This window comes from Heliangelus exortis, chromosome 1 (assembly GCF_036169615.1).
Source record: "Heliangelus exortis chromosome 1, bHelExo1.hap1, whole genome shotgun sequence".
NCBI classification, from domain to species: Eukaryota; Metazoa; Chordata; class Aves; order Apodiformes; family Trochilidae; genus Heliangelus; species Heliangelus exortis.
Genome location: NC_092422.1, coordinates 26,674,536 through 26,690,334, shown reverse-complemented (window position 1 = coordinate 26,690,334; position 15,799 = coordinate 26,674,536). Strand labels below are relative to the sequence as shown.

Below are 15,799 nucleotides of genomic sequence, written 5' to 3'. Positions count from 1 at the left end.
TTAGAAACAACTGATGTCTCTCAGCCTGCCCTGCAGGCAGCCATCCTTAGGGCAGGCTGTACTTGTTCTCTTCTCTCTGATCCACTATTACCTCCTGCCAAGCCAACAGGGCTTGACCAGAACCTGTGACCCAGTAGCAGGGATGACAGCAAAATACCTTGTATAAAATGAAATGCTCTTACCTGTCCATTGGAATGTTAAAAGAGCTAAGAAAAAAGTTAAACATGACAAAACCTTTAAAACTTATATCTTACCTAAAGCAGACTTTTCTTGTTGGTGCAAGAATTTTCCAGTCTGGTCAGATACATAAAGCTGTTCAGCAGGTTGCCCTTTCCAAGTGCTCTCACTTAGAAGTGTGATTTCCCTTTTCCATTGACTTTCTAGTTTTTATCTTCATTTTTGGTCAGAAAGTTCATGCATGAGAGCCCCCAGAGCTTCTAGCAGGGGTATTTCATCTCACCTCATCCATTTATCCTGGCATTGCCTTCCACTCCACACCCTCATAGGCAATGCCTTAGCTAAGCATCCTTTTGAGTACTGGGATTTTGGTTGCACCTGCAGTCATTGAGTTGCATATCTACAGGCCAAAACTAACATGAGCTTATTTAAATTGGAGGGTTTGTAAATACAGGAAAGAGCTCAGAACAGCTCTTCTTGTGTCTGTGCTTTATTCCCCAAATGCTTAAGACTTTACCTCTATTAATAAAATAAACATGCCCAAGAACATTCCCAGGCACTGAATTCCCTGGTATGGGGTGGCCCATGCAGCAGAATCCAGCAGATACCTACAAAAAGACAGCTGGATCAGACCCAGTGTCTCTCACCTAAGAGACCAAACTAAACTACTCTTTCTTTGGAATGCTTGTCAAAAGTTATGTCAGTAAATAAGAATAACAAATTATATCCATCATCTAAATGCATCTTTATATGCCAAAGCAAAAGGAACACCTGGGAGTTATCTGCAGGATTTAGTTCTGCTTTAGATTGCATTTACCTAAAACTGGTGTCTACCTGCAGGCATTTTTGTGTGAGCTGCAATCTGTGTCCTCAGTGTAATCAATGTGTTTGTACTCAGAACAGCCCAAGGACCTAGACAGCAATTCAGCTAACCAGACATGGGAATTTTTTAAAATTTTTTTTTTATTTTTAGGGAAAACTGAATTTCTTTCCAGGCTCCATTGACTGTATTAACTTGGCAGCTAAATCCTGCATGCAGGCTCTGTCTTATATACAAACATACAGACAGATGGTGGGATCTGTGCAAGGTGAAAGCAAAGTTTTTGTACTGCCCACAGAACTGTCCCCAGTGCAAGTGTCAGATCTGTTCCCAAAACCTTGTGTTTTCAGTGCAGTTTTGTCTGAGTTGTTAGTAGTGCTTGTGGTCCCAAAGGCCTCCTTACCTTTTCACAAACAAGAAAAGTGCACTTTTTTAGATCCTTCATTTCTTTGGTTGCTTGATCTTCCAAATTATCAACTAAGTCTATAGAACCAAAAGAATTTAGTATAAAAATAAGCCAAGGTCAGGCAATCCATGCTTTTCTCTCTGAGGTAGGAGTTTTCTGGAGGTGCTTCTGTTGATTCCCCAAGCTTGGTGTTTGAGTCCATGTAGGGCATCTGATATAAGAGCTACTGCAGAGAAAAAATAATACCTTTGGTTAATGCAAACAAAATATAATGAGGAGTGTGTGATTGGACAAACCCATCTAAAGAGGGAAGTGATTTGGTTGTGTATTTTCAGCATGTCATTATTACTGTTAAAGCTGGGTTGTCTGAAAATGTCTTCAGTTGAGAAACAGCTGCTAATTTCTTTATGGACATAAGTCTTTCATCTTGCTGAGTAATTGTTCAAACAAATGAATTTGCATATTGTGTAAACAAAATGGTGTTGTGTGTAGAGGTCTAAAGGGATTTCTGATTAATGTTTTGTTGATGATTTGACTTGGTTTATTTGACTCTTTTGTCAGGGGGTACAAAGGACCTCCTTGGTTGCTGGGTCTCATGACATTCTGTCATGTCATATAATCTCCCTGGTAAATTGATCAAGCTCCATCTTCATCCATTACTCACCCCAGAAGACTTTTCTACTTGTGTCATGATTAGAAACCTTTTATTAGTTTGTGGTTCAGGATTTTTAATCGATAGTTCATCTTATGTTTTTTCTTGTTGCTGCATCTTTTCCAGTTTGAATTTGTTTCCTTTCACATAGGCATGATTTGAGCCATGTGCACCATTCTGGGTGAGGCCTCAGCAGTGTTGTCTGTAGTACAGGAACACTTTAACTCGAGATTGTCCAGAATCATGTTTGTCACAGCCTTGTCACTTAAGTAGTGACAAGATCACATGGTGACCAAGATACTTAGTTCTTTCTCCTCTGTTGTTCCCAACTGGCAAGTCCCATAGCAGAGATTATTGTTTATTCTCAAGGGTATGATCTTGCACTTTGTCCCATTACTTCCCATCCGTTTTGGGACAGAACTCTATCATTTTGTGTTATCTGAGAAATTCCACAAGAAGAATTTAAATTAAACTATTTAAAATGGAAACTTCGGAGAGAAGTAAGATGATGAAAAAAATTATGATTGCCCATACACTAGGGCCTCAGTTCAGTTACTCACACATCAGTGTCTAATCCCATAGGAAGGCCATCTGGCTCCTGCTGCTTCTTGAGACGGATATTGGCTCCCCATTTGTTCACAGCTGATGTGCTCACCTATCTGTCAGGTAGACAACTGAACCCTCCCCTAGGACTAAGATTCAGGTCCAAGTTCAGATCATAACCACCAGGTTAGGTCTTCAGCCTAGGTGTCTACTAACAGATTAAATGTTTGTGCTTAAAGTCATTAGGAGCCAGTTAATAGAGCAAGTGGGTTCTAGAGCACACTGCTCAGCTGACCAGGTGTGAAAGAGAAAATGTGAGAGTTGCAAGAAGCAGTAAATTCATATTGAGAAGATGGAGAACGAGGTTGCCTGCTAAAAGCTTTTTGATGTTTCAGAGGAAGAAAATAAAACCTTTTGAACCAAAATAAGAAAAAAATGAGAAATTATAATCATGGTAGTATACAGCTCCCATTTCCTTTTTTTTTTTTTTTTTGTTCTGCTGTCCACTAAGGCAGTAATTTTGGAAGACAGAATATGAATGAATCTGAAGAAGTGAATAGGAAGTGAGAGTTTTGAGCTGGTGTAATTCCCCCTGCAAGGCAGGGCTCCTCAACCATTTATTCTTGTTGTCTTCAAGGCTCTTTATGTAAGTATTTGGGATTTTGGCAGCTTGTTTCTCTTTGTTATTGAAGTGAAACATTTGGGGCAAGCATACTAAATGAAGTCTGCTTCATAATTATTTGCAGCAATAACTCAGCAATGGAGACTTATGGTTGTAAGACTGTCAAATGTGCATTAATGGGATCTTCTTTTCTCCCTCTCCCGGCTGCAGCAAGCACCCAGTGTGTGTAGGAAGTCTGCAAAGCAGAGCAAGCAACCATACTCATCTGTGTCAACAGATTCCCAGTTCACCACTCTGCCAGCCTCTCTTCCTCAGAGCCACCCATCTGTCCCTGAACAACCAAAAGAAATGGGTCAAAGCAAAGTACACCACACAAATGGCCTTGGTCATCATCTTGGTTTCTCCCAGCAGGACTTGAGACACAGTGATCAAGAAGATTCCTCACGCAGATCCAGCAATGCCTCCAGAATTTCATGGTCATTTCAACGAAGCAAGTCTCTGTTCTGCTTGCCCACAGTGAACTCCTCCTCAGCCTCAGAGCCTTTTCATTTCAGTGAACCATTCCAGTTCCTAAATACTGCAGCCAGGTTAAAAACATGGAGATGTAGCCCCAGGCTTAATGTTGATGACTTGGAGGGTGCCCAGGAGACTGATGTAGACACAGGGATGAAGTTGTCCTTCTCAGACCTGTCTGTGGTATCTGCATACTCTGCCCTTAATGGATTTTGCAATGACTTGGAAGCCTCTCTTCCCTCTCAGAAGCAAACTGTCAGTAAGAGTAAACAGGCAACCACTCATAGAAGGCCATTATCAGCCATGTGCAATACCTTTGAGTCAGTTGATGGTTCACTGCCTTCTCTCTCTGAGTGGTCTTCCAGCACATCTGCATCATCAGCATCTCTTTCCAAACAGTCTTTGAAAGCAGCTCCTTGTTCTCTGGGTGACTGTGGTAGTGTTTGCCCAGCTTCACCAGCTAACGAAGAAGAATTTTACATCTGAGGTTTGTCAGTCTTACACCTTCCAGGACAAGGAATGACAGCAGTGGGCTCAGCTTGAGCTTGCAGAAAGTTCCGTGCTAAGGAGAAGGTGATGCAGCAGAGCTGAGTAAATATTTGAAGAGAGCATTTGGATCTCTCAGAGATGGGTGTTCTCAAACTAATTAGAGTAAAGCATTCTGAGATTGCATCCTGTACTTTTGGGCTGGAGGGGATGATCAGAGGCTTGTCTGCCCCTTGGACTGGTGGTGAAGGAAATGCCAGAAGCAGCACATAATAATCCAGTTTTCTTTGGCAGAAACTGAAGAGCAATTTGTGACACCAAACTGCTTTAACTTTTCTGAGAAATTGGCTTAACTCAGGAAAGATGGGAGGAGAAAGGGGTCTTCTTTCCCTTTCATGAGTTCCAAAGGCAGCTCGAAGCACAGCAGCTTCCAGTAACACGTCTCCAGTAAAGTCAGGCAAGACGTCCCCTGTAAGGACACACAGGGTTCCTTTTAGCTTCTGAGACTTGGCAGTGCTGAGGTGGGGAGAAGCTTCACTCCTTCCCCAGGGCAAGGGAAGCTCCCCTGTATCTGCAGCTTTGACAGTCCAGGATGTGGAGAGTGCCAAAAGGGAAACCTTACAGAACATTTTCAGCCCATGCCCTTGGACAGCCCATCCTTTCCAGCTGGAAGAGACCCACCTGGGCTGTTGTCTAAAGCACTTGTGTAGACAGTGGTAGCCCAGGTAAACCATGTTTGCTACTTCTCACTCAGGCAATACAAAGCTTACTTTTTTGGAATACAAAACAAGAAAAATAATCCGGTGTTTTTATATATTGTTACACCACTAGTCCCAAATAGGTGGCAGCCTCCTGTTTTGAAGGAGTTGTTATCTTTTTGTTAATTAATGCAGAAACTTATTCTTCATATTTCCAGTGCCAGCATGCCTCTTTCTGAGTAAAACACATCTCTGCTCAAACACCCCTCTCCCAAGGGAGAACAAGTCAAAATCTACTGGCTTTTCAAGTGATGTTTTTGAAACATACAGTCTTGATAACATACAGTCTGTTTTGTTCCAGTTCATTTGGTATTTTAAAAAAAATTTCATTACGTGTCTTTTGAAAATTTACATTTTTGACAGAGAAGTGGCACTGATTGCAGCTCTGGTTCTGGTCTGGCCAGTGAGAAAATGACCACATTAAAAGGTGTATGTATAATGTTGTATGTAACCTATATTCAGGTACAGATGCTGAAGACCTACCATGATTGCATTGTGGTGGATGGAATGAAAACACATTTGTGCAGAAAAATGCTTGCTATGTTACCAGATAGTTTTAATCAGAAGAATTTCTGCTTTGAAAAACAAAACAAAACAAAAGAATGAACAAATAACCAAAAAAGCACACATGCAGTCTAAATAACAGTTGCAAAAAGTGGAACAGCTCCCCTGACCCATTTAAATAACTGCACTGTTTGTACAAACAATTCAGGAAGAAAGCCTGGGGGAAACTGAGTAGAGGTTTACAGAGGAGGAGAGGGAATTGCATTAAACCTGCACCCCCAATTCAGAAGGAGCCAGAGGGAAAGTCAAGTGTCAGGATGCTACTCTTCAAGGCTTTTTCCTTTTGCTATCATTTTCTCCACACAGGGAGGGAAGCAGCAAGCTGAAGTCCAGATCTTCGCCCTGTGAGATGCTACCATAGCATGTACCAGAAGTAGACCTTGTCTTTTGTGCTAAACAGGGAAAACTGGTCAGTTTCTAAGAGCACAGGAGATCATCAGCATCCTCCTACCCTTCAAACCACTTAGGCTTTCTGCAGTTTTGGGTAAACTGTTCTCTTAAGAAATGTCTGGGTCCAAAAATAACACTGATGAAGGATGTGTCGTAATGTGCATGTATTTACCTGTTCTATTCTCCTTCAGAATCCACACAATCTTTCCTTTGACTTTGGTGGCCTTTAGATCAAACCCTCTTTGAACACCATGGGCTGGATTTATCCAAAGTTCTGCTCTATGTTATTGCTTGTAGCCTGTCAAAATAAGTGTAAAATAGCCTGGAGTTAGGCCAGGCATTTTTTCCATCAGCTTGCAGTTCCCCATGTGAGCAGCAGTGTCTAGGGCAGTCAGACTCCACAGGTTTAAATTTATGGTTCATTATTTTCTGTCATATTTGTGGTAGCACAAAAATATATTATGAAGTAGCATTGTGTATTTATGGTAAAGTTATTTTATCAACACCAGCCACTTCCAGGTATGACAAGCAACAGGGTAAATGTGGTTCAAATCTGTTAAATCTGTATTCATTATTTGGAATGGAGGGGGGGAAAAACACCTTTTCACAATATTTTAATTATATATAGATAACATTTGATCTGAACATGAAATAAAAAACTGGTTTGAGTTGCTGTGTCTTGTCTGATCCTGGAATCATGCCAGCATTCGGGCTCCTGACAAAAGCTGATTGGGGTTTTAAATGAAGAGGAGGCTTTGAAACATCTTTCTGCTGAAACTGTGCCTCTGTCAGAAGGAGTTGAGCACATCTGGGGGCTGTCTCCTCCCACAGCAGGAGATATGGGTACTGGAGGTCTGCAAACAAACAGAATATCTCAAGGGTCAATCATGAGGCTCATGTGTGGCATTAACCAACAGCTCAGCAAACATCACAGCTCCAGGTTTTACCACATTAATCCTAATGGGAAGAAAGCCAAATGAGCTTCCACAGGCTCTGAATTTATGCTGTCTCCACTGATTCTGTGTCCAAGTATTTCTGTCCTGTTTACTTACACTTAACTAGAAATTAAAGATTCCATTGTTTACACTCATGGTGCTTGTAACCAAATTTTGGAACAACTGAGCGTCCTACTGTCAGGAAAAACAGACATGATAGTGTTGAAATAATTTTTGTCTGTAAAAAAGAAAGCCAGATTTTGAAGAGTGTTTCACTGAGGGTAGACTTCATTAATTCCCTTCCCATAATTTAAGAAGGTACTGATCTTTTCAGAGAGTTGCATATGCACAAGTTTCATGGCTTTTACTTACATAATCTATTGTTTTGGTTAAATTATGAGCAGTGTCATTTGAGAACTGCAAGTTTTCCCTGAATTTTCTCTCCTTCTCAACCTCTACAATGTGTTGCTTTTGTGAAATAAAATAGAGATGAAAAGTCAGTTGTGCTTGACCTTCTGCGTGTTCATTTGTGAAGTGCTGCAGACTCATTTTAACTGGGCTTCAAGATGAATCTAGTGACACAAGCTCTCCAGCTCTTGGCACTATGTGTCAGGGGATAATTACAGAATAAACCCAGCAAAAATATTCTTCTGTTGGACTCAGCTTTGCAGACCTTTGCAGACCAGGTCTTTTGCTTCTCACTGTATTGTTTTAAATCATTTGTTCCAGTAAAGCTGAATGATAAAATAAGAGCTGTGGCACATATTGATAATCCTGCATGTTTAAATCCCATCTTGGTTTGTTTCATGTATGTTGGTCTTCAAAATAGTGCTTCCATCAGTGTGTGGTGTTATCTGTTATGCATTTTTTGTTCCCCTCATGGGATGTGTCTGCACATCAACATTACATGGCATATATAAAGCTACGTAGGTTTGGCTTTGCTTGGGTTTTATGGTTTTATGGTTTAACAAAGTGGAGTTTAAATATATATTTAGATGGCAGTTATGGAATTGTAAAAAGATCAGGAGTTGGAAAAGGCCTCTGGAAGTTTTCTTGTCCAAAGTGTAGGCACAAAGCTTCTCAAATCTCTAAGCTTTGAAGTGAAATCAGGTTGTTCAGAACCCTGTCTGTAAGGTTTGAAAATAACTGAAGGTTGCAATGTCACAGTGTCTGTGGGCAACCTGGGCCATTGCTTAACCACTGTCATGGTGAAGAATTACTTCCTAAGCTGCAGTCAAAGTTCCCTATGTTACAACTTGTGATTACAACTCTTGTGTTACAACTCTTGCTGTTTTGCCTGCCTGCCTCTGAGAAACTCTGGATCTTCATTCATCCCACTCAGTTACCCAGAGCACAAACCCCACCACCATCTGCCATTCTTTCCTAAAGAACTTGTATCTACCCATGGCAGCTCCAGTCACACAGCTGTCCACTCTCTTCTCTGATCATCTGCTTCGAGAGTGCTGAGGTCTTTCAAGAGTGGTTCATCTCCCTGAGCAGCAAAATGGAACTACCCTGGTCTTGGTAAGAATACTGAAACACATTGGTGTTTTCAGGAGCTGGTATCAGCAAGGAGATGAGCTCTTGGGATCCTGTACAGAAGCTTTTTGAGGGATGCAGTTTCATGCCTAGGTAGCAAGTTCTGCAGTGTCCTGGGTCGGACACCTGAGCTGCCTAAATAAGAAGGTATCAACAGACTTTATGAATGGCCATGTAACTCAGGTTGGTCTGAGGTGCCATAGGTGGCACTTTTGTAAATGATTTTTCTCTCTTGAATTTGTCCAGCTGCTTTCTGAGGCCATTTACCATCTGTAGCATCCTGTAGCAGTGGAACTACTAAGTAAGTGTTATACAGGCAGGGTTATCTCTTAAACCCGCCACCTGCTAAACCCATTGGATGCTCCCTAGGTTAGCTCTAGGGAGAAACAGTCAATAACCATTTCTTGTTCACCATTTTGAGACCACTCATAGAATCATAGAATTGGCTGGGTTGGAAGGGACCTCAGAGATCATCAAGTCCAACTCTTGATCCACTACCGCTGCAGTTCCCAGCCCATGGCACTGAGTGCCACATCCAGTCTCTTTTTAAATATCTCCAGGGATGGAGAATCCACCACTTCCCTGGGCAGCCCATTCCAATGTCTGATCACCCTCTCGGTAAAGAAATTCTTTCTAATGTCCAACCTAAACCTCCCCTGGCACAACTTGAGACCGTGCCCTCTTGTCTTGCTGAGAGTTGCCTGGGAAAAGAGACCAACCCCCCCTGGCTACCCCCTCCTTTCAGGGAGTTGTAGAGAGTGATGAGGTCTCCCCTGAGCCTCCTCTTCTCCAGGCTGAACAGCCCCAGCTCCCTCAGCCTCTCCTCATAGGATCTGTGCTCGAGTCCTTTCACCAGCCTAGTTGCCCTGTTTTTAGGGCCCTGTTGCCATTGTTTTATAGATTTCCATAAAACATCCCTCTGTTCAGTTTTCTCCTTTCTCAAGAGCTGAGAAGTCCTGGTCTTCCTAATTAAATAGTTAATCTGCATATGAAAACCATTCCATACTTTTCTTCATTCTTGTTACCCTTCTCTATTTTCTTCTATTCTGCTATGTGTTTTTTGAGTTAAGGGGTCCATAAGCAGAACTAGTTTTGGAGCTGTAGATTTTTAAAAAGGGCTTGAAGGTGCTTTCTATTTAATTCTCTGTCTCTTCCCTAGTAATTTGACTTGCTGCTTTGATTGCAGATGAGAACTAAGCTACCCTTTTCACAGAGCTTTATATAACCCCAAGGTCTAATTCCCAAGCAGTAAAAGTCAGTTCAGAGCCTAAGACCATGTCTGTAAAATTAGATTTTTTTTTTTCATGTAATTAATTTTAGGATTAGCTACATTGAACTTCAGACGCCTTTTTATTGCCCAGTTGCTGTGTATTGTGAGACTTCTGCAACTTCCCCAGTTGTCCATCATCTTTACTGTCTTGGCTGCTTAATAACATCAATAAATTCCCATCTCACAAAGCTCCCCTTTTTGCAGGTTTAAGTCATGCTGAACAATATGAGCTTGAGTACAAATCCCTGCATGACTCCACTGCCAGCCTCCTTCCACTGTCAGAGCTGGCTATTTATTTCTACCTTCTGTTTCCTGCCTTTTAATCAGTCCTTTATTCACATAACCTTGCCTCTTAAACCATCACAGCATGGTTTCTTTAAGAGGCTTTGATGAAGGACTTTGGAAAACTGTTCTTAGCTATACACCTATTTGTCAATGCCTTCTGAAGCCTCTAATATGTTTATGAGGTGTAATTTCCCTTTATAAAACCATGTTGACTCTTCCCCAAACTAACTCAGAACCGTTTCTATTGAGATAATGAGTTCTCTCTTCTCTGGGTCTGTCATTTGAGTACAGACCAATCCTCCCTGTGGCATCTTTTCCCAGCTCCCAGGACTCAGCACAGTGTAAAGTGCTAAAATTACACAGAACGTGGACTTCGTGAGCCAAAGCCTGTGTTCGGATCACTGTGTGACCAACTGCTACATTGTGCTGATCTGTCCTCTGTCCATTTGTCAGATTTCCTGTTGAATCTCTTTTCCTTTCTTAGGTTTCCATGGGAGTTCATGACAGTGAATGGCTCTGAATTCATGCCCTGTGTGAGAAGATATTAGGTTTATTCAGATAATTTCACTGAGTGTTTCCTGTTCCAGGAAACTCTCCCCAGTACAAAATTCTGGGCAATGTTACTTCAGTACTTTGGGAGGATCCTTTCTCCCTGCACCCAGGAATGAAGAGATTGTAAGATAACTGTGAGGAAGTATCCTGCATGTGTGCATGTGGGGGAAGGAATCCAATTACTTGATATGGAAAGCCCAGCAAGGTCTTGTAAATCCTCTCATGGGAAATGTCTACAACATCAAATGGAAGAGGGACAGGGAGAAGGTTCATTTGGTTTCTTGTTGAATCTGTTTTGAACCTCCTCAAGCAGCTTTCTCCAAGACACAGGCTGGTATCCTGGACCCAGAGGACTGTTCCAGCTATGGAAGAGGCTACATCACACCTTGATCCTTCTGTCTCCAGCACTGTCCATTCAGATTTTGAATCCTCTCACATGCCCATGGGCAGCCCACTGGTCATGACACACAGCCCCTCAGGTTGATGCTGTAAAAACACCTCTCAGCTGGGCTGCAGTGAAGTTCTCACTTTATTTCAGATCTAAACCTCCCCAACAAAATGGGATAATTGTGCCCTAGAGCTGTGGGGATCCCGCAGCAGCCCAGGAAGGCAGCCAAGTCAGCAGCTCTGTGGCATCCCAACAGGACAGCTCTGAAGGGTGTGGGCACCAGTCAAGCAGTGCTGGGCTGGCCTTGGAGCAAGACATCAAGATCCAGTTCACTTTTATTTAGCAGTTTAGAGAGTCAGAGTGTTCTTTCAATTTAGCCACAGAAAGGGAGTCTGCAGCCTTAGAGAGCTTCACTCTGCTTGGACTATGTCTGTTGCATTAAGCACTGTGTTGTGCTTTTTAATCACTTCTGTCCTGAATAAATGAGGCATAAAATTCAAAATAGCTTGGTAGGTGGAGGCTGTTAATCCAACCTGCTCATCATAAATAAAAAACTGCTGACTGTCAGTATGTAAAGAAATGGCAATGGAAATAAATTTAGCCATAGCTCAGCAGTCAGGAAGAGAAAAACCCCGTTCACATGGTGGGCAGGGTACCTGTATTTTGTGACAGAGTCACAGTCACGCAGGATGGTGTTTTAGTGTGTGTGTCCCTCACTGGGAAGCCACCAGGCTGCAAAAGTTGCTAGTGCCATCTCGTGGTGTTCTTGCACACGAGTGTCAGCACAAGGAGCTGCCAGCCCAGGGCTCTGACCCCTGCGGGACCCCCTGCACAGGATCCTGCAGGCCCTGGTATGGTCCCATCTGCACCCTTGGCACAGCCTGGACGTGTCCCTGTCCCCAAGGAATTCACAGCAAACGTTCCCTAAGAGGATGAGGTAAGTGCAGTGGCATCACCACTTATAACACAGTAGAGAGCCTTGCTCCAGCCATCTCCATCAAGACCCTCCTGCCCTGGCACCCTCTGTGCCCTGCATCCCAGTACAGTGCCCATGCTGGGCTTCCACTTCACCACTGGGCTTTATCATCCTCCTTCCCATCAGAAAGCCAGGGAGCAGGATGACCCCGTGGCTTGGTGGCCCACGTGTCTCTGCCAGGCCATTTTTCTGCACCAGAGCCACAGGTGAGGAAAGAGCCACAGCCCATGGGGGGACCACTCAAGGCCACACTGGAGATGGAGCCGAGCATCTGCTGCAAACAAGCCCTTGAGCAGGGCGTGCTAAGCTGGCTGGCTGTCACAAATTCCACTATTTACTTTGATGAAAATTTTAGCCCTCCTGGTACGGAGATAATCTGCTAAGTATGACCCAGCTCCTGCCAAGAGAATGCTTCTTGTGAGGTTAGCAGTGCCACCAGAGCTCTCCTGTTCCTTTGGTGTAATCAACTCAGTGACAGGACCTCCCGGAACAGATACAGTACAAGAAAGCAACACATAATGCCAATTTCAGAATTCCACCTATTTCAGCAAATTAACAGCCATCTTTCCCAGTTCTCATGTGCTATCGCATGGACAGATTGGTTGTGTTAACTGGAGTGGGATTAGGAGTCTGTGGGGTTTTTTTTTCACATGGTTTGCCATGAAATGTCTGAGTCCCACTTTTCCCTACTCAGTTTGGGGTTTTTCGGTCACAAGAAAGCAAAGCTTTAATTAATTACTCTGTGGCTCTGCTCATGGCTTTTGACTTGTTGCCAGCCTTCTCTTGTTGTGCCATGTAAAGCCACAGAAATGCAGCCTTCACCCTTAAGTTTCTCCCCCTAGCACTTTGCTGCTTTGCTTTCTTTCAAGAGCTGATTGCTCTGTGGTTTTCCCACAGGAGGTTCAAGGATGTTTGTTCCCACCCTACCAGGTGTATAAAAACTGCAAAAATTTTGAAGACAGGAGTTTTGGGGCTTCCTGTGGCAGCAATAGGGACAACCTGTCCTTGGGATTCTGCTGCCACGCACTTGGACAGGAGATGGGGAGGTGAGGTCAGGGGCAATGAGTGTGGGTACAAGCCAAAGAACAGGAGAGGAGCAGAAAGGTAGGATCCAGCTGTGGCCTTCCCTCTTTCTTCTGGCCCCAGATGGGTGCACTGGCTCCAGGCATGTGTGACCATGCAAAACCCTGCTCTTCAAGGCATCAGGATGAGATATGGGGATGGTAGAGGGCTGCCATCAGACCTGGAGTCTATGGATGCTGAAACTGTCAGGTTGTCAACACGGCCCATGTGCACAGAGTGTTTTCCAGGTTTCCAGAACAACCTTTTCTCTGAGCTGATGGGCTGGATTGTAGTGTGAACCACTCACTTCCTTTGCAGATGAGTTGCCTTGGATTCATGCTGCACATACACTCCTCTTCCCTGTCCTTCCCTTCCCTTAATCTTCCCTTTTCTTTCTCTTCCCATGCAGCTCATCCCTCTCCTTCACACAAACTCAGACCCATAAAAATCACTCTCAGTACAGCACTAACCCCCTCCTTGTCCAACATGAGCCTGGAGATGCTCCTGCTCTGCCCACTCCCACTCCCACAGCTCCCTGACACATCCCCTGTCTCATCTCTTCAGACAGGACCCAAATCTGGGGCTGCACTTGCAGCTCTGTGTCCAGAAGGAAGCATGAGAGGATCCAGGCTTCTTTCCTCCTGCCCACTCCTCTCCTTAGCATCTCCACACTAAATCAACAGGATTTGGTAGTTAGCACATCTTGAGCAGGCTGCAGGCTACAGAACTCTGCTTTCAGCATCCTTGGGAATCATTCAGTGACACCACAAAGATACAGGTGCAGCTGTGCCCTGCTCATCTTTGCACATGGAGGCTCATTGTCTATCGGGCATACCAGGTCACCAGAGTCTTTTTTCTGATGCTGCAGTTTTTGGTAGATGGTCCTGAGAAAACTTGGCTGCTCTCCAGAGTGACAGCTAACTTGTAGCTTGACACGAATGAACAGCATAGAAAGATGGAACAGATTTTTGCCCCAGGCCTTCTCTGCTGATGTGTTAAGTTTGGCAGCATCATTTGGAGAAGAAGCGAATTAATCTTATTGGAGTTGTGTACAAAAGAGGCTGGGGGGGGGGGGGAAAGAAGAAGAAAAAAAAAAAGGATGTGTGAATCCATGTTGATTATTTTGAAGCCATAAACAAGAGGCATCAGAAAAGAATTTGACAACCATATGGGCTTTCAGAAGTGTGAAATCTTCTGAAAATGATATGCAATCATGTAAAGACTGGCATGAAAAAACATAAAAAGATGACTTGAGATTTGGTGGATGAGAGGTATAGACAGGGGACTGCAATATATGATAGAGAAGTTAAGATTCTGCATGCATTAAAAGAATGCTATGTTAGAAAAAAGTATATAAATTAAATTCAGCTAAATTAAATTAAATTAAGTAAGATTCTCCCAAAGGTGATAGGAATAACAGCCAGTCTTATTTCTTATTTATGGCTCTTAGAACTAGACTCTTTGGGGATCTGCTGTCTCAGGGACCGAGCAACAACTTTTCCACTAAAATAATCATTGTTTTCCTGGGAGGCTTCACTGAAGATGCCACATGCAATCTGGATTTTACACAGGGCAAAGCCTACAGGTACAAGAGCACTTCTGAAGACCATCAGCTGCTTCCTCTGATTTCAGTAACTAACATGACAGTGCTAGGTTTGTCCCCTGGTGTTCATCAAGAGGGGACATCATATTCCAGATTTGGGGAGGTGCTGGCATTTGCTCCTGAGAGGCAAGTAGGATGACAAGAAGACAGATCTGTAGTTTTTGTGACTTTTGTGAAGCACAACTCCATAACAGGTTATATGTGCAAGTGGCAGGGATATTTTCATGCTGCAGGGGCTGACAGATGAAAGTGAATAACATGAAGCCACTCACACATCAAGAAAGGAGCTAAGTACTGCTTTGCTGTCTTGGGAAATGGGGACTATTGGCAAGGGCAACTCATCAGATCTGGACAAGGGCCACCATGCTGTGTGAGGTCTTACCTGCAAGGAGGAGAGAAAATTGAGAAGTATGTGCTCTGTCTGGGGGCCTAAGTTTAAATGCTGGCACTCTGACCCTCTTTACAACCTCGGTGATTGATGCCTTTCCCCTTAAAGTTTTCACAGTACTCAATACCGTGAGACACAAATTGCAGCAATAATCTGTTCAGGTTTGATTTATAAATGGCTCTGATTTGCCTCTGATTTCAGCTTCCCCTTTGGCAGAAGTCCAGATCCAGATAATGGTTCATAATGCTCCTCATACTGTGAGAGAATGGGAAAAGCAGATGAAAGATGAAAAACTGAAAGTGGAAAACAAACCAGCTGTGCCATCCTAAAGAAGCTGGGACAAATGCTCAGAGGAGAATGGATCTATCATGAGGATAGATCAGGGCAAAAGCTGCCTTTCATCTGTGGATAGAGATGGATGATGGAAGGAAATGGATGACAGACATGAAATGCATCCATTGGAGTAGTTTGGACATCAGATCAGATTCACCAACAGAACTTTGGCTGTGAAGTTACTGTGGTTTGGAGAGAGGAAAATTATGTTACCCGAGCATGCTGTAATGGACATGACATTACTGTGACTCACCAAAGCTCTGGAGTCTTGACCCAAAGAAATGCAAAGATGACCAATATAGGGGAGCCCCGATTCAACTGAAAGATCCTATCTGGTCTCTCAAGGACACACTTGGGTGATTTTGGAAGCCCTGTAAAATATGTGTTTGTCTAGCTCATCAAAGGTGTGTGAAAGTCAGTAATGATCATTTCTTCCCCCTGACAATTGTTTATTACCTGCAGGGCAGTGGCTGCCCCTTCTCCATCAGTAACAGATATTCACTGAGCTGCAAGGAAAGGAAAATCCCTTTCTGTGGT

At 43.3% G+C, this 15,799-nt stretch overlaps 1 protein-coding gene across 1 annotated transcript in view; it reads left to right on the top strand.

Annotated features, from left to right (window-relative positions):
* Positions 1–7,366, top strand: part of FAM124A (family with sequence similarity 124 member A) — a 45,601-nt gene extending 38,235 nt beyond the window's left edge. Inside the window, exon 4 of the mRNA XM_071738704.1 lies at positions 3,431–7,366. Within this exon, the coding sequence (XP_071594805.1) occupies positions 3,431–4,219 (789 nt within the window). The 3' untranslated portion in view covers positions 4,220–7,366. The remainder of the gene's footprint in view (positions 1–3,430) is intronic.
* Positions 7,367–15,799: the final 8,433 nt, after the last annotated feature.